General features: G+C 40.9%; 1 protein-coding gene across 2 annotated transcripts in view; it reads right to left on the reverse strand.

Annotated features, from left to right (window-relative positions):
• Positions 1-6,002: 6,002 nt before the first annotated feature.
• The window catches only part of TFAP2D (transcription factor AP-2 delta), a 55,285-nt gene continuing 34,589 nt past the window's right edge, over positions 6,003-26,698 (reverse strand). For both annotated transcript variants that reach the window (XM_068936968.1, XM_068936966.1), the window contains one exon: positions 6,003-11,676. In XM_068936968.1, coding sequence (XP_068793069.1) covers positions 11,457-11,676 — 220 coding nt within the window. In that variant the 3' untranslated portion in view covers positions 6,003-11,456. The remainder of the gene's footprint in view (positions 11,677-26,698) is intronic.

The raw sequence follows: 26,698 nt of genomic DNA on the forward strand, positions 1-26,698 counted from the left end.
TGTAAGGCAGATTAAAGATAGCTAGAAACAGTCATAGTAATGTTGTGGCAACAATGAAGAGTAGGCAAAGGACTGAATTAGTCCTCTCTCTTTCTGCAGTCTGTTTTAAAAGGATGAGATTGAACCCACAGAGCTATCCTCTGTTACAATAATATACTTGGCTCATTAAGAAAACTTTAGACAATGTTTCCATACTCAGAATGTTTAGTGACAACCACAGGCGTTATGGTCTTGTACTGCAGTTTTCAGAAACACTTTCATTATGTAATATTTCTGCTTTCAGTCTTAAATAATGGGAGCATAAGGAGAAAAAAATTATCCTAATCTCCTCCCTTCAGAATCAAAATCGTTATTTTGCTTTTTAAACTGTTTTTCTGTTACTTCTTTCCCTAGTACATTGTGCAACACTTTTCTGGTGAATAAAGGATCTTTTGTTTGTTTTCATTTCATTTCATTTTTCTTTTCACATCATAGATAATTTGTAAGGAAAAGTTTTTCCAGATATTTCCCAGATTCAGATTTCACAAATGAGGAGATAATATCCTGGCATACTTTTGACAGTTTATTTGCAGAAAATCAGCTTCCACTAATATGCTCTCTGCTGACCATTCCTAATTTCCTGTGCAGTTTTATTACTGACTTCACGCTGTATATTAATTGGCAAAGGCTCAATGCTTTGATAACTCTTTAATTCCATTGACTATAATGACATAGCCCAAGGTGGTTCATTAATATTTGTATTAAATGTATATTAACAAAAACATATGGAAACTAGATGGCTCTGTGTGGGAATGGTAATGGGGCTCGTCTTTTGGCATTTCATATCAGTCCTAGACTTTAGAAGCAGAAGGCATGAGTTTCACAAAATGATGAACCTGCTTGCGTATGTGCCACCAGATATTGGCTTGTATTGGCACTACAGCTAGACAAAAACAAAACTGATGCAAGACAGTCATTCTTTTCACTGCTTCATAGATTTATGGCCAAGAGTACCTAAGGCATCTGAGCAGGTCTGGAAAACGTGATATAAGTCCTGTTTGCAAAAGCAAGCAGAGGCTAGGCAGGATAGTTATCTCAAAAGCTGCTATACTCTGTATGTGGGTAACAGAATTGAGGCCAAAACGTTCACAGAATCCCCAAATCACTAAGCTTGGAAGGAACTTCAGGAGGTCATCTAGTCCCTTCCCCCTGCCTGTTCAGTGCAGAGTCACCTAGAGCAGGTTGCCCAGGGACATGTCCAGTTGGGTTTTCAGTAGTTCTGAGAATGAAGACTCTGTGCTCTCTCTGGGAAACCTATTCCAGTGTTTGACCACCCTGGTAGTGAAAAAACTTTTTCTTATGAAACTTCCTGTGTTTCAGTTTCTGCCCATAGCCTCTTGTCCTTTCAACGGGCACTGCTGAGAAAAGTCTGGCTCCATCTTCTTTACCATCCCCTCAACAGGCGTTTATACACATGAATAACATCCCCCTGAGTCTTCTCTTCTCCAGGCTAAATAATCCCAGCTCTCTCAGCCTCTCCGTATGACAGATGCTCCAGTGCCTTAATCATCTTCATAGCACTTTCATGGACTTGCTCCAGTATGTTTAGGTCTTTCTTGTACTGGGAATCACAGTTCTTTGAGTTCTGGAGTTCAGTCAGTTTTTAATGCATCTCAGTGTCCATTTATCTAGCCTGTACCTCATTATGTCTATAAGGATGTTATGGGAGAGACTATCAAAAGCCTTTATTAATGTCAATATACGTAACATCCACCACTTTTTTTCATCCACTGAGCCAGCCATCTCAAAACAGGAGGCTGTCAGGTTGATTAAGCATGATTACCTCTTCATAAATCCATGCTGAATATTCCCAATCACCTTCTTGTCCTTCATGTTTTTGCAAAATGATTTCCAGAAGGTTTTGCTCTATCATCTTTCCGGAGATTTAGATGAGGCTGACTGGCCTGTAGTTCCCCAGATGCTCTTCGTGTCCTTTTTGAAGATAGGAGTGACATTTGCTTTCCTCCAGTTCTCAGGAACCTCCTGTGATCACCATGACCTTTCAAAAATAATTGAATATGGCCTAACAGTGACGTCAGCCAACTCCTTCAGCGCTCATGGGTGCATCCCATCAGGTTCCATCGACTTGTGTGTGTCCAATTTGTTTAAATGTTCCTAACTTGATCTTTCTCCCCTGAGAGTAAGTCTTCTTTTCTCTGTACTTTCCTTCTGGTGTCTGAGACCTAAGATTCCTGAAGACAAATCATACCAGTAAAGATCAAGGCAAAGACTTCACTGAGTTCCTTGGCCTTTTCTGTGTCCTCTGTCACCAAGTCCCATGCCTCATTCAGCACTGGCCCACATTTTTCCTAGCCCTCCCTTTGCTGCAGACATACCTATACAAGTCTTTCTTGTTGGTTTTTACATCACTTGCCAGACTGAACACCAGGTGGGCTTTGGCTTTTCTGTCTCTGTTCCTGCATGCTCAGACAGTGTCTCTATATTCCTCCTGTGTTACCCATCCCTACTTCTACCTCTTGTATGCTTCCTTTTTATGTCTGAATTTTATCAGAATTTCCTTGTTCATTCATGAAAGACTCCTGCCACATTTCCTTGACTTCCTACCTATTGGGACAGACCATTCTTGAGCTTGGAGGAAGTGATCCTTGAAAATCAACTAGCTCTCCTGGACCCCTCTTCTCTCTAAGACCATCATTCATGGAATCCTTCCAAGCAAGTCTCTGAAGAGTCTGCTCTCCTGAATTTCAAACTGTGATCCTGCTTTTGCCTTATTTACTCCTTTCAGGATCCTGAATTCCACCTTCTCATGGTCATCCCATCCATTCCTATCCCCAGTCAGTTATTCCTTGTTTGTAAGTACTAGATCCAGCAGAGAGAGCCCTCTCATCAGATGATCAATCACTTGTGTTAAGAAGTTGTCACTAATGCACTCTAGAAACCTTCTGGCTTGTTAGTGCCCTACTATGTTGAGCTTCTAGCAGATATCGGGATGATTAAAGTCTTCCATGAGGACCAGGGCCTGCAAATCTGAAGCTTCTTCGAATTGTCTGAATAAGTCATCTGTCATCTACCTCTTCTTGATCAGGCAGACACCTGCCACAACATCGCTTACTTTGGCCTGCCCTTTAATCCTGACCCATAAGCTCTCAGCAGGCCCATTGTCCACTCCTAGGCAGAGCTCCATGCATTACTTCTGCTCTCTCACATAAAGGGCAGCTCCTCCTCCTCACCTTCCTGACTTGTTCTTCATAAAGAGCTTGCATCCAGCCACCACAGTGATCTAATTGTGTGAGATATCTCATCATGCCTCTGTGACCCCAATGAAATCATAGCCCTGCAACTGCAGGCAGACCTCCAGTTCTTCCTGTGTATTCCCCATGCTGCACATGTTAGTAGGTACAAGCACTTCAGAGAGGCACCCCATTGTGTACATTTCCCAGAAAAACTATGAGAGCTTCCCAATAATGCTGTCCTTTTCGTTTCTGAGAAAGGAGATCATATCTCTCCTTTGACTTCAGGAGCTGATATATCTAGCCTAAACATTACATCTAGCTTTAAGACATGTAGAAGACATGTTTCAGTCATGTAAGTACAAGCACTTGATGCCAGTGAAGATACTCTGGAATACCTGAGACATCCATGCGGATCTGGCAGCTGTGGCCCAAGACCCGTAGGAAGCCTATGCTTCCCTGGAGTGGCAGATGGACTCCAGGCAGAGTACTCCTGGGCTGCTGAAATGGCACCAGATACCTATGTGTGGGCAACCGAACAGAGCTAGTCCTGTATGTGTAGGAATCAATGTTTGCTGAAAGATGGATGTCTAGCACTATTTCAGGTGTCCTTGGGTATATAGCAGATTGAGGAATACAGTGCAGGAGCTGTGAGAGGCCTACGCCCTTCTGGAGAAGCAGTGGAAAGCCAGGCAGGATATCCAAGGCTGTCTAAAATGTCATGAGATGCTCATAAGTGGGTAACAGAGTCATGCCCCCATGGTGTCTGTTGGTATAAAATGACAATAAACTTGATTTTCTGTGTATAGGTCTGCCTAGTGTGATAGATCCTAAATAATCAGAACTCTAACCCATGTGCAATATAATCCTAGTAATGCTTTCTCCAAAAGTAGGGGTTTTTTTGAGTTGCTTCAGAATTTGCATTGATATATCACTAACTCAGATACATTTATATTAAAATAAATAAATAAATAAGGCTTTATCCAGAGCAATAATTTCCATTAAGGCTTCAAGTTCCCACTGGTTTCTTAATTATGTCATTTCTACAGGAAGGTGAGTCTAAATAACAGTTAAAAGGCTCCACATTTTGTTAGATTTGCCTTCTGGTGCCTACCTAGACACTAAACTGCATTTTTCAGCAAAATATAAGTGAAAAAAACAGCCTTTTTGGCATAAATGAGAGTTTCGTCATTGAACACAAGGGCAAATATTACCATACTTGGTCAATTCTGCTAGTTCTGGGAGTTCAAGATACTCAGCATTTTACAGATTTGGTCTCGTGTTTTGCTTATCTCTCTCACTTAGAATACAAATTTGCATAAACTTTCTATATGCAGTTTTTATATAAAACCTGATAGAGGTGATTTTGTTTCTATTACTTTTTGCTTTTCATCTTATTGTATTGTATGTTGCATGTTGCCTGTTGTTTGTAGTCTCTACAAATTAGAGGCTACTTGTGCATATTGACATGTGTTTTGGCAGTGCACTTCTGTAAATCTCAGTGGGTTTGTCTTCTTTTTGTTTTGACGGAGTGAGTACGAAAATTTACACACCAAAGTAAAGAGAGATGTCAGAGCCAACCTCTCATGTAATTGCATCTAAAATACTGATGACTTTTTTTCTATGGCTGTATTTCCTCTGACTTTGGACAAGAGCACATACAGGACTGATCAGAGGAATTCACTGTGGCAGCAGGGAAATTGCATTTCCCAGAAGATTAGAGGGATAATATTAATTACTGAGACTTCATTTGTTAGGGAACTGGGGTGGAGGTTGGATAAACCAGGTTCAAAAATAAAAGAACTGCCTTCCAAACTACTTCCTTTTTCAGCTGAAATCCTCCTGAAGTTTCTGCCATTGCAGCTTTGCCCTTCGTATCTCACCGTTTTTAATTACTCATAAAGTCACTTCTGCAAGCACCAAAACAACACAGGAAGAAGGGTTGCCATTAGGTTCCCAAGCACTTTCGAAACAGGATTTCTAGGAAATGTCTTTTAAAAAAAACCTTTTTGAAAAATTTTCAGTACAATATTTTAGATTCATGTGTTTTGGAAAGTTTCGCTAAACATAGAGAGTGGATTTACATCAGACCAAAGCTGCAAGAGGTGGTGATTTACAACTAGAAGCAGTTTTCTTGACTCCCATTGTTTCTGCCTGCGGAAAGTCAAACCTCGAGTCAGTACACTGGATCCTGAATCCAAAGGGGGAGCACTGGTAGTTAACCCAAACCCTGAGCTGAAGTAGGATCTGGAAGGATCTGGAACTGCTGTAAGCTTATGTGGTGAGGGTCAAAAGATTTGTTTGAAACTGCGGAGACGTGGATTTGATTGCCAGTATTGTCATAGTCTTCTTTCGCAATCGTAGGCAAGGTGCTTCTGACGTCTTTCATCACAATTTACTCCGGGTATCTAAAAGTTAAGTATCCAAGGTAAGCTAGTTTTCTAGACTCCATTCAGTGTCGATGGAGAGCAACTTGGGCTCTTTTTACTTTTCTGCTGTGGTCAATTGAGAGAGATTAATCTTAAGTAAGTCATACCATCTCACTTGGGGTCCTGTTTTAGGACATTGCCTTGCAGGTATATCTCTCTCTTAATACACCAAGAAAGAAATTCCTTCACCAGATTTTAGAAAAGATATCTATTTAAGCTAGATACAGATAGGTGGGATAAACCCCACCTTTAATCTCTGTATAAGATGAATTCCTGGCCAGATTTAGCTGTCCTTATTTACCCAGAGATGTAAATTATTTTCATGCACCAGGCAAACCAGGGGTTAAATCAACATAGATTTTATTGCCGTGAAATGTTCAATCAAATGTGGTCATTTTCTTCATAGACTCATGTAAAACAGGTAGCTTGTATAGGAAATAGAAATATAAAAGATTATGTTCTTCACCACTGAATTATAAATTAAGTTAAAATAAGTGGAATGAAAAAAAAAAAAAAAACAGAACTCCAAACCATTAAATAGGACGTCATTTGTTGGTGACCAAGTGCGCACTCACATTTAAATACAATCACAACAGCTGCTGTACAGAACAAAATTAATTGTACAAAATAAATAAAAGAAAAGAATAACAATAAAAAATATCAGACCTATCCAAATGACCTTCATCTGGCAAAGGAAAATAACATTATATTCCTCTCTTTCCCATTCCCCACACAGCTATAGCTGAAGTCTTGTAATGAGGTCAGAGGCAGAGGATATTTTTATAATTACAGTTCCTGTATAATTGTGTTCATTGATTTTCCTTGTGTTGCAGGCTTGTGTTTTCTATTAATGCTGTTTTTTTCTTGCCCTTAAAAATATATAATTAGAGCAGCAGAGCTATCTCTCCAAAGGGTAAAAGAAAGTCAGATGACCTTCAAATTCATCAGCAGCCCTTTTGGATACCCAAGATATCTAAGACCAAAAAATGTTTATTGGTGTGAGGAAAAAGAAAAGCAGTTAGAGAAGGTGGCTCTTACGACACTAAAGCAGCCCCTTTTGAGCTTTGCTGCAAAACGGTGAGCCACAGCTGTGCCAGTGAGTCATGTTCAAAGGAAGAGATGAGCTGGCGAAGTATTTACACAGAGGTCCAGGATTTGGAAGGACTATACATTGTGCTTGCTTTGTAGCAGATTTTCTTTTACTTTTAGCAAAAGTTAAAGAGAAGCTTCAAAGAACGGGTTCCTTGTTGGTTTGGAGAACTGAAGTCTTTTCCCAATGGATGTTGGAGTTTATCTTTAAAAAGAGGAAAGAAGTCCAAATTCATCCCTTGTGCAAGTTCTCCAAGGCAACAGATTGACACCTGGAAGGAATTAGGGTTTCAGATGGCAGCAAATTGCTCTGTATTGCAGCAAGAAGGACAAAACTCTTGACAGTCTTCAGCTGTAGGTAGCAGGATCATCACTGCTTGTCTGTGGTTCACTCCCCTTTACCAGCCGTATGAATAGCTTTCCAGTTCTCTTGCCATCTACACAAAACTCTCCCTTTGCTACATTTCTCTACTGTTAAATGGTACTAATGAAAGTTAGTGTGAGCAGAGGTCCAAAACTTAGGACTGAGGCTGGAAGTGAGAATGTCACCCCTTGCTTTACCAGAAGCTCACCTTCAAAACTTAGTCAGTATAGGTGCTATTTACGCTCACTTTATTCACTGTGAATAACACCTTGCTCTACGCATGTGGTTAATCAGTGAGTTTACTTGATGAGTAGGTTACTAATAAGTTAAAGTAGCAATAGTTGGTCTTTGTGAGTCAAATGCATTAGGGCTTTTGATCCTAATAAATAGCACCAAAATATAGCATATAAGGGAGGTGCTGGGACCTACTAATTGTGTTTTGAGATCCGCGGTGGGAAAGCTGCAATACGGTTAAGCATACCAAGTTGGGCAATAGGCTGAAGTACAACAGGATCTAAATACTCAGTCAGCACTTGACCTATGTATCTAGTTTTGAAGTTTAAAAACCCCTAATGATTCACTGCTTTGAGGATGGAGGTTTGGACACTTTTCTGCACTCCCTAGATTTTTTGACCTGAATGGAATAAACAGTTTCATGATATCTCAAAGGGAGACCTTTTTTCAGACCAGATTTATTTCAAAGTCAAAAAGCCACATATATTTTTGAATTTGCCAACCAGGAACTTCAAATCATGAAGTTTCCTTCCTTCAGACTGATCTAATTCATGAATGTGTTCTGAGACAGAAACGTTTCCACAGGGACAAAGACTAAAAATAGAAAAAAAAAAATTGGGTATGTTGTGTTTGTATATGTGGAAAGTGGATAAGAACCTAGGCTGAAATTTTCAGAGGAACATCAGTGAATTCATTGCTTAAAAGTCCACTGAAAGTTCCAGTTTCAAAAACCAAAGACATTTTTGCACCAGGGTGCTTTGACAGGTAGTTCAACAGAAGAGGCTATAATAATTATTTTTTGTCTCAATAAAATTAATTACATATCTTCTATTAAAAATAAATAACAGAGAGCATGTGAATGTCAGCAAACCTTGCAGCTACCTTTTTAAAAGGATTTTGCTTTCAAAAGGTGCTAAGATATTAAAGGAAAAACAAGGGAAAGACCAGGATGCAAATGCAGATAGCTTCTTAATGATAAGAATCTCGGGGAGTTAAATCAGCCTGAATCAGGTCTATCCTGAAATCTTCCTAAAAATCTGTAGAGGTCAATAGGGCAAAAATTGGACGTTCTGGGGCTTCAGCAGCGCTCAGCTTCATTACTATTAATAGATCAAAGGGTAATCCATGTTAAAAATAATTTGTTACTTGAAGAGCAGAGGTTAACAGTGATTGTGCAACAACAGAAGATGTAAGTCTTTAAACACATCGTCACGAGGACTTTGGAATGTATCCTGAATAGACGAATATTTCAAATAATGCAGTATACGTATTATTTCTGAGATCAGATATTTGAACATAATAATAAAATAATTCTGCTTTCTCAACACTTCTGCAGAATAATCTACACGATGAGCAATTCCCCCTTTCTCCAGGAGTTTGATATTTTAGTGAAAAAAAATTGAAAATGAATTTTTAAATTTTTTCTTCTTTTTTTCGGCTATCAAAATCTGATTTAAATTTCTTCATGTTTTAAAGTAGAGGATCACAATCAAATTGCTTTAAATACATTTTTATATGGCATATCTATGTACCTGAAACAGTCAAACATTTTAAATATTTCCCCTCTCCTTTTCTCCTCCTCAGTCTGTGGCACTAGAAACAGAAGTACGAGTTTCCTTTTCACTTTCAAGCAGTGATTACCTACTTTCACACGCACATATCTCACGTTCTATAGCAACTCCACAATGCTTCTGTTGACGATATCATTTGATTTTAGCACTTTTCCACAGGTGCTGAAGTGAAAAATTCATTCAGTAAAGGTTAAATTCTGTTAGGCACTTAGCTGATCTCAGTGAGTGAGGAAGGTGGAGTCCCATGGAGATACATTTACTTCCCTCATTGCATACAGAGATAGCCTAGATCAGTTGCACTAAAGTAAGTGTCTCAATTATATACCTACAATAAGCAGGACAAATCTGGGCTAAACTAGAGAGTTCCATTTATTTTGCAGATTTCCTTACACAATCAGATAGGGACTCTTTTAACTCCTAATATATTTCCAAATTGATGGCTCCCTGCTCATGTCAAGAGGAACAGCATTATGCCATAATTGCTCTATTTCCTTCCACACCTTTGGAAGGTATGGCTGACCTTGTTAATTCAGTTCCGTACATCATAGCTGCAAGTGCCCTTGAATAGTCTTTACATCCCCCAGGTTTGTAAGTTTAAAGCTGATCATCCAAGATGTAACCCATCTTAACTAGCTCTAGAAATATGCAATGTAGTCATTTGTGTATGAATACTTTTATCCTCACCTTCCGTTATATCTGCTTGAGAAAAATACATACTTCCAGGGCATGATTCATCTTTACTTTGTGATGAGATTCATCGGCACCCTATAAGTGCCTTTTCCTCTCCACTAATTATAGGGAGAGGAGGATGACTAGTTCAGCTGTAGTTATGTGCAACAGAAAATGCCACCATTAAATTCCAGCTATTTCCTGTGGAGAGACAGGCACTTCCATATGATTCCTCCCACCTGTCTTAGACACCTGGTGCAACGCTCAGTTGGCTACCCTTAGGTATCTGTCTAGTGCTAACTCCTGGGATACTCCAGTTCCTGCTCCAGGAGTGTCCTTATCTCCTGTAGGCTTCATGTCATACCTGCCAAAACCCTGTGGCTGTCTTAGATATCCTAAAATATCTCAAATGGTGCTAAACACTTACATGGGGACAACTGCATGTTATCTTACTGTAGCATGAGATGCGCTGTCCTTTGGAAGAACGGTTGTGCCTCTGCTGATTTTAGAGGGAGATTAGGTGGCCAGCATAAACCCACTTTATAATATCAAACATTCCTAACTTTCTCAATAAAGTGTTATCAGACAAACAAGAAAAGGAATGGAATAAAAGCCCTGTTGAAGGGTAAGCTAGAATGTGGCTGGAAAAAGCCTCTGGGCTCTAGAAGGCTTGAGCTCAAAGTATGCCTCAAATATTCTCCTTATGAGGATGTGTGGTAAATAGTAAAGTAATATTTCAGAAGTACAGGAGCTAGGTTATTAACCCTTTAGCTGCTGTGGACCAAGCCAATCTGTCTTGGTTGTCATTTTGGTTTATTTTATTTTACTTTTTTCTGTAAGTGAGTGCGTTCTGTTGAACCTCTGCACCTTGGCTGGATTTCTAAAGACAATAAAGTTGCAGAAACAAGTTACTGAAGAAAAAAAGTATCATAAAATCAAGGCAACACAAAAGGTAACTCCAATTGCTTGCATTGATCCGATTGAACAGAGACCCAGATGTGGCAGACTGTAGTGTTGTGGGATCAGGGATCGAGAAGATAGAGGACAGAAGCCCATGCTGTCATTTAATCTGAAGTTCACACAGGGATCAGGGCTCTTACTGAAACTATCAATGTTTTTTCACTTTAGTCTATGAGGCTCCTCTTGCAAGAGACATCATGGCTGCTTCTTCATCGATCAGGACAGTTTCCTAGCAGGTTCTGGCCTCGTTCCAGTGCAGCTTTATTGTACATTCCCATGTGGGGATACGCAGCCCCCACACTGAATAGTTCATTTGTCCCACGACCCAAGGATTCCTCTCTTGCCAGGTTTCCATGATGTTTCCCAGTGGTGAGTGGATCAGGCATTTCTGATGGATCAGAGGAAGCCCTTCTTTCAATCTAGCCAGCATGTGAGCAAAGCCATTATGCTGGAGCTGTGTCCCCCACAATGGATGTTCAGGCCCTAACTATGCTGCCGGAGAAGAAAGTGCCTCAAGTTAGCCTGTGACAAATCTCATCTGCCACCTCAGCCAAGTCCAGAAGTGCTTATAAAAAACAGTGTTAGTGTATCATTCAGAACAATTAAATACTACGTGCACGAAAAAGTAGTTTAGAGCAACAGAAATTTTAAAAAGTGACAACTTCATCACACATTTACTATACACTGCTGTTCTTAGGGTTGAATACTTTCCTCTCTCACGCTCTCTCTTTCTCTCTCTTTTCATCTTTCTCTTTTTATCTTCTTTTTTTTTCTTTTTTCTCTTTTTTTTCTTTTTTTTCCCCCCTTTTTTGGATTTAGTCCCCTGGAGATAAATCACCCTCAATGATATATATATTTAAAAAAAATATCAGCAGCAAGACTCTCTTGAAATAGATTCTGTTTGATGTAGCTAGTCTGTCTTTTCTGTTTTGCCCTCTTTCACAGCAGCCTCTGAAGTTTTCCGCAGGGGGGCTTTCTCCGAGTTGGCGTGTCCTTGGCCGGATTCCGCCGCTCCTCCATTTTTGTGCGATGTGTGCTTTTCCAAGTAGTTCAGCATTTCACTGAGAACAGTTTGGAAAGTGCTTAGGGCAGCACATATTGCAGGAGTTCCAAAACCATGAGTGATCAAACTGTAAATGGGGAAGAGATAGAGAGAGAAAAAGAAAGAAATGCACACACACACATAAATATATATGCACTCACATACATTGAAGAGTTTACAGTACACTGATTTTGCTGCAGTGAAATTCAAGATTTGCTCCCTAAACTATTTATTACCTGTGGGAGAAACAGAAAAGAGCAGTAGAGCAGACTACATACAGCTTCAAAGGTTGTTTTTGGTAGGAGTATCAGCTCTGAAACACCGTGAAACAGATCATCAGCTGATGCAGATTGACACAGCATTGTTGACTTCAGAGAGGCCAGGAAAGCATCTGTGCCCTAGGCCCTCTAGCATTGCTACTATTTCAGTCCCAGAAGGGTTGACTTCCTCCTTCTCAGGTAGATGAAATCAGCTGTTGTGTGGCTTATACAGTCTCCCAGATCAAACTCTTAAACAACAAGACCCGATTATTCTGTGTGAACATATGGCTGCACCTGTACTGCAAACGAAATAATGTCAAGGTGCAATCTTTGACCCTCACAGCAACAGGCATAGTTTGGTCATATCCATGCTACTAAGCCCTCTGAGCATCCAACAGGGTGGAACCAAACTGCTTATTGGGAATGGTCCTTGGTCAACGCTAATGCCCAAACAATGCCCAGGGAATGTTTCAAAGAGAGAAGTAGCTCAGCCAAGGACTGTCCTAAAAATTTAATAGTAAAAATAACCAAGTTCCAACAGCCTTGCCATGGAGGTATTGAATTTACTAGTTTAAATTTACACAGCACTTTTCATCCAGACAGGGAGTTTTTTCAAGGCAACACTGAGTTTGTCTTACTGTAAAGCTGCACTGCAAAGTAGCTGAATGTCAGTGGTGCTTTTGACACTGTTGTGGGGGTCTACTACAGGCCACCTGATCAGGAGGAAGCCATAGATGAGGCCTTCTACAGACAGCTGGAAGAAGCCTCACGATCACAGGCCCTGGTTCTCATGGGAGACTTCAACCACCCTGACATCTGTTGGGGAGACAGCACAGCTAGGCACAAACAGTCAAAGAGGTTCCTGCAAAGCATTGATGATAATTTCTTGACTCAGGTGGTGGAGACGCCAACGAGGAGAGGTGCAACGCTAGACCTTGTACTAACGAACAAAGAAGGTCTAGTTGGAGATGTGAAGGTTGGAGGCAGCCTTGGCTGCAGTGACCATGAGATGGTGGAGTTCAGGATCCTACAAGGAGGGAGCAGGGCAATGAGTAGGATTGCAACACTGGACTTCAGGAGAGCTAACTTTGGCCTCTTCAGGGACCTACTTAGGGGAATCTCCTGGGGTAGGGCCCTAGAAGGAAGAGGGGTCCAAGAGAGCTGGTTAATATTCAAGCATCACCTCCTCCAGGCTCAAGAGCAGTGCATCCCTCTGAGGAAGAAGTCCGGCAAAGCGGACAGGAGACCTGCATGGATGAGCAAGGAACTCCTGGCCAAACTCCAAGAGAAGAAGGAAGTGTACAGAATGTGGAAAAGGGGACAGGCCACTTGGGAGGAATACAGGGACATTGTCAGAGCGTGCAGGGATGCGACAAGAAAGGCTAAGGCCCAGTTGGAATTAAATCTGGCAAGGGATGTCAAGGACAACAAGAAGGGGTTCTTCAAATACATCAAGAGCAAAAGGAAGACTAGGGAAAACGTGGGCCTGCTGCTGAATGGGGCAGGTGCCCTGGTGACAAAAGATACAGAGAAGGCAGAGTTATTGAATGCTGCCTTTGTTTCAGTCTTCACTGCTAAGGCCAGTCCTGAGGAATTCCAGACCTTGGAGACAAGAGAGGAAGGCTGGAGAAAGGAAGACTCTCCCTTGGTTGAGGAGGATCGGGTTAGAGATCTTTTGTCCAAACTTGACATCCATAAATCCATGGGCCCCGATGGGATGCACCCACGAGTGCTGAGGGAGCTGGCAGATGTTATTGCTAGGCCACTCTCCATCATCTTTGAAAGGTCCTGGAGAACAGGAGAGGTGCCTGGGGACTGGAAGAAAGCCACTGTCACTTCAATCTTCAAAAAGGGCAAGAAGGAGGACACAGGAAACTACAGGCCTGTCAGCCTCACCTCCATCCCTGGAAAGGTGATGGAACAGCTCCTCCTGAAGGTCATCACTAAGCATCTGGAGGACAAGAAGGTGATCAGGAGTAGTCAGCATGGATTCACCAAAGGGAAATCATGCTTGACCAATCTGATAGCCTTCTATGACGGAATGACTGGCTGGCTAGATGAGGGCAGAGCAGTGGATGTTGTCTACCTGGACTTCAGCAAGGCTTTTGCCACTGTCTCCCATCACATCCTCCTAGGTAAGCTCAGGAAGTGTGGGCTAGATGAGTGGACGGTGAGGTGGCTTGAGAACTGGCTGGATGGCCGAGCTCAGAGGGTTGTGGTGAATGGCGCAGAGTCAAGTTGGAGGCCTGTGGCTAGTGGTGTCCCCCAGGGGTCAGTCCTGGGTCCAGTCTTGTTCAATATATTCATCAGTGATCTGGAGGAAGGGACAGAGTGCACCCTCAGCAAGTTTGCTGATGATACTAAACTGGGGGGAGAGGCTAACACACCAGAAGACTGTGCTGCCATTCAGAGGGACCGGGACAGGCTGGAGAGGTGGGCGGAGAGGAACCTCCTGAAGTTCAACCAAGGCAAGTGCAAGGTCCTGCACCTAGGCAGGAATAATCCCATGCACCAGGACAGGCTGGGGGTTGACCTGTTGGAAAGTAGCTCTGCCGAGAAGGACCTGGGAGTGCTGGTGGACAACAAGTGAAGCATGATCCAGCAGTGTGCCCTTGTGGCCAAGAAGGCCAATGGGATCCTGGGGTGCATTAGGCAGAGTGTTGCCAGCAGGACGAGGGAGGTGATCCTGCCCCTCTACTCAGCCCTGGTGAGGCCTCACTTGGAGTACTCTGTCCAGTTCTGGGCTCCCCAGGACAAGAGAGACATGGCGCTACTGGAGAGAGTCCAGCGGAGGGCTACCAAGATGATTAGAGGGCTGGAGCATCTCTCCTATGAAGAAAGATTGCAAGAGCTGGGCCTGTTCAGCCTGGAGAAGAGAAGACTGAGAGGCGATCTCATCAACGTGTACAAGTATCTGAAGGGGGAGTGTCAAGAGGATGAGGCCAGCCTCTTCTCCGTGGTGCCCAGCAACAGGACAAGAGGCAATGGGCAGAAACTGAACCACAGGAAGTTCCATCTGAACCTGAGAAAAAACTTCTTGACTGTGAGGGTGACAGAGCATTGGAGCAGGTTGCCCAGAGAGGTGGTGGAGTCTCCTTCGCTGGAGATATTCAAAAGCCGTCTGGATGTGATCCTGGGCAATATGCTCTAGGTGACCCTGCTTGAACAGGGAGGTCGGACTAGATGATCTCCAGAGGTCCCTTCCAACCTAAATGATTCTGTGATTCTGTGATTCTCACTCACGATTACTGAAAGAATTTATTGATGCAGTTGCCAGGCAGAGCTGCTGTGGGTTGGTCTCTAAGTTTGGAGGAGCATTTCAGTGCACACTTAAGTACCTATAGTCACTTGAAATGCTCTTGGGCCAGAAACACGCAGGTTTTCTACAAGTCCTGTGTCATAGATATGAGCACTGTGAGGATGTTTCAACAACATTAGGACATAAAGAGCTGTTTTTAGGCAACTGACTCCAGTCCTATCTGCCTAAACTCTATGTGTACAGTGTGACTTAGTCATATAAGGTCTAGGATATCTCAAATAACCCTAGATACCTTTGTGTAAACAACCAAATTATTGTTATAATGACTCATTTTGATAGCATTTCAGTAAAAAAAAAAAAAAAAAACTAGAGATTGTTAGTTTTCATTTAGAAACATAAGTGGAACTTTATTTTGAAGAATGAAATGTCTATGCAGTTTAAAAAGTCTTATTTCAATTATCCCAACTCTGTTGAGGGAATGAAGAAGGCAAGAATAGAAACAGGATCTGGTTTTTGAGCTCTACGGCACTTTTGGGAGTGAAGAAAAAAATCAGATTACAATGATTCTTAAAAAAATGATAACTCCTTCCCATTCCAGGGCAGTTAAGATCTTGTACTTATGGTGACCCTCTGACTCTTTGAGGCATCACGCTAGTAAACCCTGATCTAATGCAGAGAAACACAGGTAAGCCAGAAATGGGAGCATTTCACTTCAGTGAGCAAGAGAACCCTTCTTTTCTGCATTTTGGCTTCCCAGTCTTCCCAGGAACTTTGGAAATCAGTGAAAAAGAGTGACGTAATGTTCAAAGCAAAAGATGTTGTACAGGGCATGGGCAATTGGCAGGATGCTGGAAGTACGAAAAAGGACCAGCAAAAAGGCTCCAAAATTTCTTTCAAGGTGATCTTTCTATCTTTGATAGATATGGGAATCTTGTCCACTAGAAATGCTGGCATTGTAAGGAAGATATCAAGCCTATTGGCGTCCTAATCAAAACAAGAGCTCAGTTTGGAGATATCCCTCCATTTCAGACGGGGAGTGGTCATGTCTTTTATGAATGGTCTGCCAAAGGCAATGACAATTAACAAATAGCTAGCTTTTAGTATGCTTATCCATCAGTCTCCAGGCACTTTCTGAAGAAGGAAATTATGTTTATCCCAGTTAGTAATGCGATGAAAATGATAATTAAATATTTACCAGGACTCTTTTGCACACACCTATTAATGATATCACGTGACTCTCTAAGTTTGGATTCTCAAAGTTTTGACTTATTATTACAGAAAAGGATCTCTGGATAATCTTTCTTGAGCATTACAAAAGAGGTAAACATATCGAGCTATAATTTCAAACTTTTTTGAGAAATATCTGGCACTTTAGGAAAAAAAATCATCATAAGCCATGTTTTTAGATAGTAGCAATAGCAACATCAACAGTAGTAGTCAAATAATACTATTTTTAGTGCTTTTAAGTTCAAGATTTAGGAGTCAAGTGACTTCAAGAAGACTCTGATTTGCATTTTATCATCATTTACTGCTTTCATAAGTTCAGAGAAATGACTGAAAATGTAAAGGAATTTATAATACCAGAAAGCAATAAAAACAAAGTCCAAATGTATCATTACTAGCTTTAACATCTCAAGATTTTTATGCCGCTTGTGGGATCTTCTGGGTCCTGATTTTGGAAACTGGCTGCTACTGAGAGATACATTAGATATTTATGATCTTGCAGGTAAGAGAAACCGGTTAATATATTTTAAGAGTTGGTGATATCTCCAAAAATTGTTTTTAAATAGATAGAAATGAGAAATTTTACAAAGAATTGAGTAGAAAAAATTGTACTGTGTTCATATGACAGCTCAATACACCCTCAAGAGCAAAGTGGGAATACAATAGTGAGGAATTGGCTCAAAGATGATCCATAGGGTTAAGATAAAACCTTAATGTTCTCAAATGATGAACAAAACTGTAGAAAACACCAGGATGGGACAAAGTCTGGTATTAAGCTATGGAAGTGTAGGTGTCTACACGTATGTGTATGCATCAGCTATGTCTAAACTCCTATTATAGTCAAAGGGGGTTTAATTCAATATCCTACACATAAAAGTCTACAGTTGCTTGAGTTGCACTTGGGTACCAAGACATCTTCATCAGCTGGGCAGATAAGGCAGAGGGCTTACAGGAGACAAGGACCCTTTTAAAGAAGTAATGGACTAGTGGGATACCTCATAGCATTTAAAAAAACATTGCTTGCTCATCTTTACTCAGCTATATCTTCTTTGAAGATCTTGCCTAGATCTTCGCCGATAATAATAGCAGCTTAGAGACCCAGCCCATATTAGCACACCAAGTTACAGGTATTTCACCCAGACCAGGATACTACGCTTGTCCAAAAACCAATGCTTTTAGAAAAGGATTATGTGCAGGGAGTTACGGGCCTATCATCTACAGATCTATCTTTTAGCATCTCCTATACAACTAATCGTCAGACATAGAGGTTTTTTCCAGATAAAGCTTTGTATTTCCTCAGGGGGAAAAATAGTGCAGTGGCACTGCAGTGTCTTGTGGGAACTCTAGTTTGCATTGCTGATAAGTGTATTCTTCTCCACAGATGGGGATACGCAAAACCCTTTAAATTTCCCAGGATGCTCTGCCTGGATTTCATTGGAACAAACCATTTTATGGAAAATTTCTGACCAGCCCTCCTCGCCATGCTCCTGTAAGGGTATATTTTTAGCCTTTCTTTATGTAATGACCATAAAAAAAAATGAGAGGTATTATCTTCTGGTTTATCTCATATTTTTATCAGTAATTCCCCTGATTTTGTTGAACTTTATTCATCTGCAAATTAAAGTATTTGAAAAGTCTAAGAATGTTGGATAATTGCCCTTTGCTGATGAAAGTATGTTTCCAGTCAGAGGAGAAAGTTTGATTTTATATTTAAATACAAAGTATGACAGACAGAAGACTAATGCTAAAGCATTCAGATGTGCTTCCTGAAAGCCATGTTTAATTGCCTGATTTTTCAGAGTGACTGAGCTCTCACTGAATGCAGTTCAATTTTGGTATGCCTCACACTTATAAAGTGAGTTGCTTTCATTGGGCTACTTTAATTTGGATTTTAGAGCCTCAGTTAAACACTGTGGCTTCATATTGGAGTTATCTGGGTGTTCTCAGCTCTGTACTGTGCTACATTGCATTGTGACCGCTATGAACTAGTGACTTGGTTGTTCTAAAAGGCAAGACTAAAATCCTGATCTTGGTACTGTGCACGGAGATCTGCAGAAAGAAGACAATGAATAGCAGGCCAAGATATTATAAATCCTTATGCTTAAGGACATCCAGACCTGTCTGCAATCGTGCCCAGTGCAATGATGCAATTATGCCTGCTCATGTTTTAATGATGGCCTTACTTAGAAGTGAAAAGATCCAAGTGTGCCTGAAGGCTTGGACTCTTGTTTGGCAGCTACCTCAAGGACTCCTCCATACCCCAGGCTGGTGAAACTCCGACACACTGCGGAAGAAACAGATTCCCTCTCCATGGGGGAGGAAGAGGCCATCTGCACTGAATGTTTGCATCCTCATTTAAAATAAATACATACTTTGAAACAATATTAATAAAGGAAAAAGCAAGCTTGATCTTGTTGGTCTGAGTTTCTCAGAACTTTGAATGTGAAAGACACTCCATATTTACCCAAATTTAACAAAACATGGTAGATGACAAATAATGAGAAATCAGATAAGATTTTCATAGCTGTAGAAGAAATGGAAATAGGTTTGGATCTCTTTACTAATGTGAGCAGCATCTGAATTTAGAATTGCTTCTGTTGACTTCAAGGTGATTCTACTGATTTCAAGGCATTTGCTGTGAAGTTTACCTGAAGAATTAATTTGTGATAACTTTACTTGAGAAAGTCTCTAGGCCTAACCATGTTACACGGTTAATCTGAATGTCAAGACAAACATTGGAATATGACCTGCATATACTACAGGGATAATCAGTATACAGAATCAGAATGGCAAATAACAGATATTAAAGTTGAAAAGCTTGCAAAGTAGGCCCACATGGTTGTTTTCCACTCACAACTAAACAAGTGCAGTAAGGAAATGTCTTCCTAATCAGATGAATCTCTTTGCTGTGCATAAAAGCAATGATGTTTCAGTGAAAGTGGAGAGAGAAGTGCTGGAGCTGATGCCTTATATTTCCAAAATATTCTGTTTCAACTGTGCAGATTTTGGACCTCAGGGCTGATCTTCTACACTAAGAAAAGGCCCAGGAGAAGTCTCTGAAACATCTAAGACTGAGACTATAGAGTGTTTCAGAGCTACAGACCAAAGGTAAAGCTAGGGGACGGCAGAACAGGTGGCACTCACAGAAGCCCTTGGGTACTCACCAAAAAGTGTTTCTAGCAAAGCGTGTTATACCCCAATGATAAAACACTAGATGAGCCTGTAACACGCTAGTTTCCGATGAGAGAAAAAAAAAAAAAAACAAGCTTCAGACTCACTATGGATGAAAAACCCGGTCTTGTTGTCCATCACTGTCTGGGGAGCCAAATACACCAAAGAGATCACAGAGGGATTCAAGACGAGTGGGCCTTTTGAAAAAGAGCAAACATGCGCCCGAAACAGCCATCAGTTCCTTCAGTCTCTCCTTTCCCTTACTCAGCTGTCACACCTCTGCCCTATGACTAGGCAAAGAAGCGAATGAGATTCCCCCAGCTTGCTACCATGCATAGACTTTTCTTGTAACACAGCTAACAGAGCTGAGAAGTTGCGCTGAGAAAGACTGAGAGCTATAGACAGTGAGGACAGGGAAAAATGCAGCTTTCTAACCCACTCATTTGGGAATGAGAAGACGGCATACTGGGCTACCCTGGGAATCAGATGACTGCCCTAAATATTTTAAAAACTATGTTCAGTGTTGGACTGAAGAACAAAATCAATCATGCCAGGCTTTTTCCATCTTGGATTGCACATATGTCATTTTCTCTGCAGTCATGAAACTTATTTGTCAATGAAGAGGATAAAGACAACAAAATTGAGATAATCGTCTATCTCCTGACTCCAGAAGCTGTGACTTTAATGGTATCTGGTATCTTAAGACTCACAAAACAAATAATACAGTTTGGCAATAGTGGTAATTCATCACCTAAACACAAAAATCTCCCAATCCTTCTTAAATGAAGAGCAGGAAAAAATATCCTGAGGAAAGAGAACGAGTGAAAAATTTTAGAGGAAGGAACCCTAATGACTTTTGCAAGCAAGGAGCAAAGTAAAAGAAAAAAAAAAAGCAAACAAAGAAACAAACAACAAAAATAAATACAAAAAAAATCAAGAAATGAAAAAAAAAAATCCCCAAAACTGAACTACAAAAAAGGAAAGAGATAAGAGAAAAGAGAAAAGGAAAAAAGGAACAAAAGGAAAAAGAAAAAAGAGAAAAAAAAAGGAAAAAAAAGAAGTAACAATTTTCTTATCACCATACCTCAGCCCTAAGAACCAGTGCTGTCCCTCTCAAATAGCTGAATCTAAAACCAGATAGAAAGAGATCATGGAAATCAGGGAGCTCTAGAGGGCACCAGAGCTGCTTCACCACAAACTTCATAGCGTATCAGGCTTCTTCCAGTCCGTGCGTCCAAACAGAAGGCTGCTACCACCAATCAAGATGACTGGAGTTATGACAGCAGCTGCTCTAACTGCTGATGGGCAAAGAAGAGTAACAGAGAGAGAACAATATGCAAGGGGGCAAGCAGATCTGTAAAGGCAGGCCCACCAGTAAGGCTTTAGGCTTGGCTCTTTGTTGCAATTTAAAAAATGTGTCGAGCTTCAAAACCCACTTCATTGCTCTCTTTTGCCCTTCAGAAAGAAGGATGTTACTTTTTCTCCGCTCCTAAAGTCTGAGCTGCTGGTTTCTTGCCTGTCTCTTTCCGTGTCACCTTGTCAGCGTGATGCCAGGTGCTCGCAGGAGGCTGACAGCTCCAGGCTCAGACTAGCTAAATGACAAAACTCTTGTCTCAAACAGTTTCACGAGAAGGGTCTTTCGTATCAGCTGAATTGCTAGGCAAAATGCATAATAATTTGTGAGGCTGTTGATTGCTTTTATTATCTAGCTTTATCATTTTGAGCCTATTATTTTTTGTCTGTTTATATAAGGATCAAATCCAATGATCAGTAGGTGTTCTTCTTTCCCTATATAACGGATGACATTAGTAGGATATCTAAGCTTTTGATACAGTGCAGATTCTTCAGTTGCAAGTATCCCTAAAGAAGATATAGAAGGTATGTTCATGCCCCAATTTTACAAGTAAGAAAAGTGAGATCAAGGGACTGACTAACGAGGTCAGGGAGTCTGTGCACTTGTAAGCTAAGAAATGTGCACAGATCTCTTGAGTATAATCTCAGTAAATCTTCTATTTATAAGTTTTTTGTGCCACATTTTTTGGCTTCCAAGCACAGAACGTGGATCATTTTTCATGAGTTTTCTGGTGAATTCAGTTTCTATTAGATCTGTCCTGAAAAAAAAAAAAAATCACTCTTTTTTGATGATTCAGTATATATATTTTTTTAACCTCTAACTTATGCCGTTTCTGGTCTTTTAGTAGTGAGCAACCTCAACTATTATCTGCAAAGTAAAAGCCCTAAAGCATTGTGCTTGACAATGTGGACATAAAATTTGGCAAAACCAAGATATAATCTCAATATATCACTTTGTTGTTGTTGTTGTTGTTAAAAAAGATTTCCGTCAAAATTCTTTTTAAATATACCTACTTCACATTAAAACATTAATACTTCTAACTTCAACCAGATGAGCAGAAACCATTTCCACGTGTATGAATCTGCCCATACGTTTAGCAGAGCTACTTCTTAATTTCCCAGTATAAACCCAGCTCCTGCTTTCACCTAAAGATTGAGCAGTCCCAGGCAGACAGCAAGGCTGCTTAGATGCAAGGGGAGGCTGTGAAGGCAATGACAAGAAGACCTGTGTCAGTGTGACTCTCAGATCCCTGGCTGAGTCTGTGGGAAGCTCAGAAACTACAGTGGAGTAAGTAGATACAAGCCCTCTCTCTAGTCAACAGGAGAGGGATAGGGTGTAAAACACAGAAAATATAATCATTAGTGGTTTGAGCGTTTGTTCAGGATGCAGGGATGTCCTAAATTCTACTGCTTATGCTGAAGGCTGCATGGGTGCTTTATTGATTGATTTAACTATAAAATGAATAAGGCAGGATACTTGCTGCAGAACTCTAGCTTTGTCTTAATGCACAAGCCACTGCACTGTACATTGTAATACTCTCTCACTCTCACTCCAATTTTAAATTTTCCTCTGCAAAAGGGAACAGCTTGAAGAGGAGGGATGGAAAGTGAACACACAGGCTCACATAGGCCTGCCTGTCACCTGGCCTTAGACCACTCGTCCGGAAGGTAGAGGCAGTAGCTCTTTTTCCCTTGTCAAAGAGAAAATGCCAAGCAATGTCTCACACATATGAGGTAAATATATGCAAGATACACAGCTGAATATGGTGAGGAGAATATGTCGGCCCCTGAGATACTCAAGACAAATACCGTCATCAGGTCCCTCTTTCACAGCTGAAAAAGGACACCTCACTGCAGCACTTGAATACCCCCACCCAGTGTCCTAACCTTTAGTGAGCTCATTTGAGCACCCTAAACAGTATGAGGGAGCCAAAGGATAGAAATTACTTGATTGAATTACTTGATAGGCTTCTTGCACCTTCAGAGCTGCTGTGAGGCATCCAGGGCATGGGACTGTTAAAAGTGAGGCAAGACTCACAAAAACCTCTTAAACTCAGAGAGTGGCAAAGAACGATGAGACAGGATGCCCTGGTACCTCTAAAATGACCCTAGATCCCTGTGTTCGGACAGCTGAATCCCCCCAGAGTACTTAAACTGGAGCTAGCGGATGCCTGTAGTCATCTATGCCTGGGCTAGCAAAGTGAAGAGCACCCAGGCTCCTTCTCTGGCCCCGAGCCATCTAGCACAGTCTGGCCTCATTTTCACCGCTGAAGTATTTTAACTTGCAAGGTTCTTGCAATGTCTAAGCTTCCAATTTCAAACAGTCCCTTGACTGTAATAATGCTGACTTGTGCTTGGGAATTGTTTGGAACAGTAAGAGTTGATCTGGGCCAGATTCATACAAGGAACCACCATAGCAATCTAACGTAATGGACAGTTGGGTTCCAGTGTCTGGGACTCTGCCCGCACGGCTTAATAGATTAGTTTATATTTAACTTTTGGGGGATCTTAATTTCCCCATGTCCCCGTTCCCTCACTGAAACAGGATAGAAGTATTTCCCTTCTTCACGGGAGGGATCTATACAATTGAAAGTGACAGTCTGGTTCATTTAGTCTAGCTCCCTACTGTGGAGGGCACCAGATGCACTAAATGCCTCGGAAGATCTAAGATGCCAGAGAGATAGGTGACATGCAAGATAGCCTCAATCAGTTCATCAAGATCTAGCTGCACACCATTAACTGCAGATGGATAGGGCTTGATGATTGCACCGCTTAACATTGTTTCAGTATCGGCAGAAGAAATTGTTGGCCTGCAATGCACCCAACAGCTCTGGTGGGTTAGTGGCAGGATTATGTGCGCTGGGTTTAGCCAAGCCTTCACCATATACCATCATGACTACCTATACCGTATGATCCCTGAGAGCGTATCTCAGAGCTCTCATGCCTTCAGGCAGGCTTGTCTTCATCTGTTCATGATGCCCTGGTTCATCATTTTCAAGCCTTTCTAAAGAGAGCTGCTCTCAAATCATTATATAGCTACTTTGCTTACATTCATCTTTTTGCTTTCTCTAACCACACCAACTCCCCCTTTCCCTCCTATTCCCTTAGATAATTGAGAGTTGTCTCTCAGTTTCACTGAGTGTGAAGATAGGTGCTTTTATCTGTTCTGAATCCAAAGAAAACCAACTTCTAATACTAGGCAGGGATTTGTATAACCTTGCTATCCTGAAAAAATAAATCAAGATGAAATCTCAGCTTTACTGACATCAGTGGGATTTGAAAAAGATTTTAGTTTCAGGATAAATTAGAAACCCAGCTTTTTCTTCTTGCATACGCAGACACATGTGTTCATACACAGAAGTGAGAGAAGAAACTCTAAGTTATAAGTAAAAGGAGACATTTTAAAATAAATTGTTTTCTCTAAAAAACTTCTTCCTCCCCCACCTTCTTTCTCTCTCTCTCTTTCCTCCTTCCTCCTTCCTCTCTTCTCTTTCCTCATGCCCCTTGCATTTTGAAAGCAAAAGGTAGGAGAAAGGGGCTTCTGTCATTAAAATTATTGAAACATTTGGGTTCTTTTCTAGTAACAGTATGCTGGTTGTGTGTGTTGATTTTTGTTTCTCATTGAAAGTCCTCACAGTCAGCTTTGACCTTTAGAGAGTATCTACAGTCAGCTTGATAAGATAAAATCCTGTGTGAACATTAGGAGGACCATGGACCTCTCTACTGTAATGGACTCAAACACTAATACATGGATCAGCCTTTAGAGGACAACAAAGACATTCATGTATCCAGACAGACAATTTCAGCGCATTGTAATTGAATTGGATTTTTCCAGCACTATCCTGTTTACCCTATTGCTTGTTGCTGATTCTGTTTTCACAAACTGGGGACTGGCTATCTCAGCTGGCGACTGTCACACCAGATATAACCCACAGGATTATTCCACTTGCCCCTTGCATTCATCATGAAGGAGTCAAAGAATAGCTGATGGGGGCCTTACAGCCTACCAACTCTTCCTGAAACTACACTTATGTAGACATTTAAAAACATGAGCTCTCTTAACACTTAGCCCTTTAGGTCAGTGGCTTATTATGATCTAGACCCGAAAAAGTTGAACTTCTCTAAATCTTAGTATATTTTTGCTGCACAGGCAGAGTACATAACTGGGCTATTGTAATAAAGGCTGATGCTTATATTCTCAGGTAACATAATATATATGTTTAGCATATATAGTCTTTAGTTTAGCAAACTAAAGACTTTCAGCACCTCATCTCTGATCCCGAGTCTAAATGGCACAATCTGGCCAAGTCAGTTTGGCTAAGCTTTCTTCATCTTCATAAACTGTACTAAAACTGTTGGGAGATGTCTTGATTCACCTCCTGGCCTATGCCCAGGAGTAGTCTGGAATAGTGCTAGTTAGTCTGGCCAAAAGAAACACAGAGATACTGCTAAACGGCAACACAGGAAGTCAAAATGTGCCTGTATCCTGGTGCTTTTTTATTTACTAACATGGATATAACTTCTATGCAGTAAGATAACCCAAGAGACACTGAAAATAGAGGAATCTTGTATAAAGCACATACAGCTCTCTACCAAGTCTCAGGTCGTACAAAATTCTTGCTGGTGTGAGTGTAACTGTCTCCAGAACAGCTGTCCATGGACAAACAATCCTGGGAAATCGATATTCCTGCTGCCTAGAGCTTTCTATATTCACGTTAGATGGGCATCTCAGAAAGTAGCTGCATGCGCATGGTTGTATCAGGGCTGTGGATGAGAGTTTGGTTTTTGCCTGCCTTGTAGAGTTGTGCTAAACTCAGCAGTTTTCAGTCTCACTGGTGGTTTCTTTGAAGATTTCCCTTGTTCTAAGCTTTGTATGAACTTTGAGTTTGGGACTTGAGCAAACCCAGCAATTTTGATCCCTTTGTGGGGACTGTCTTGCACTTCAAGGTGGACATATGCACACAAACTGTGATGAAGTGGGACTCAGTGCAAAAAACTTCACAGAGAAGTGTGAGCTTGAAGAACTAAAACAGAGAAAACAGGAATCACTGCTTGAATCTGACCTGTGCTAGTCTGCAGTCCCTCATGTTAATTATTAATGTTGAGAAAGCAACATCACAGGCAAGTGGAGCATATAGCTTCACACTTACCAACTGTAAGGTAATTTATTCCTAAAGAAAACTTCCTTTTGACTCAAAGATGGTAGAGGCTGCATTATACTCTAGATATAAGATTTTATACCTCTTTGAATAGTTTTTTACAGCTTTTATTACCTTGTAATTTATTCTCTATTCAGATTTGTATGATACTTATGAACTTTTTTTGATCTTAAAAACCTATTTGACTTTCTGACATCATACCACAGTGTATAGTATGATGACTGTGAATGATGTAAAAAATAATAAAAACAATTATGTTCTCAGTTTTTCATCTTGTGGTTTCTTTGTTTATTGCCTTGATAATGGCTTATGAGGCAGAATTTTTTGGCCTCCTCTTGCTACATTAAACCTGTATGAACCTACATGAGAGTTCCTGTATTATCTTCCATGGTTATAAATCAACTTGGATTGGAGAACAGCTGTCTGCCCATGCTAAAAACACTCACAAAGACTTGTCAGAGGGTCAGTGAAAGTTTGTAGCCTGTTGTCTCCAAAGGTAACATAATGGCTCCATCCCAGTTCAAAAATCTATGTAGCATAGAGATAGAGAATTTATCATGAAAAAGACCACAGTGCTGGAGTACTGATGAGAATGAATACAAAAAGTTACTCTTGAAAAAGCATGTTATGAAATTTCTGATGACTGCAAGTAGTAACCGTATCAGATTTATGCCTCCTCTGCAA

This window comes from Struthio camelus, chromosome 3, assembly GCF_040807025.1.
Source record: "Struthio camelus isolate bStrCam1 chromosome 3, bStrCam1.hap1, whole genome shotgun sequence".
Classification (NCBI taxonomy): Eukaryota; Metazoa; Chordata; class Aves; order Struthioniformes; family Struthionidae; genus Struthio; species Struthio camelus.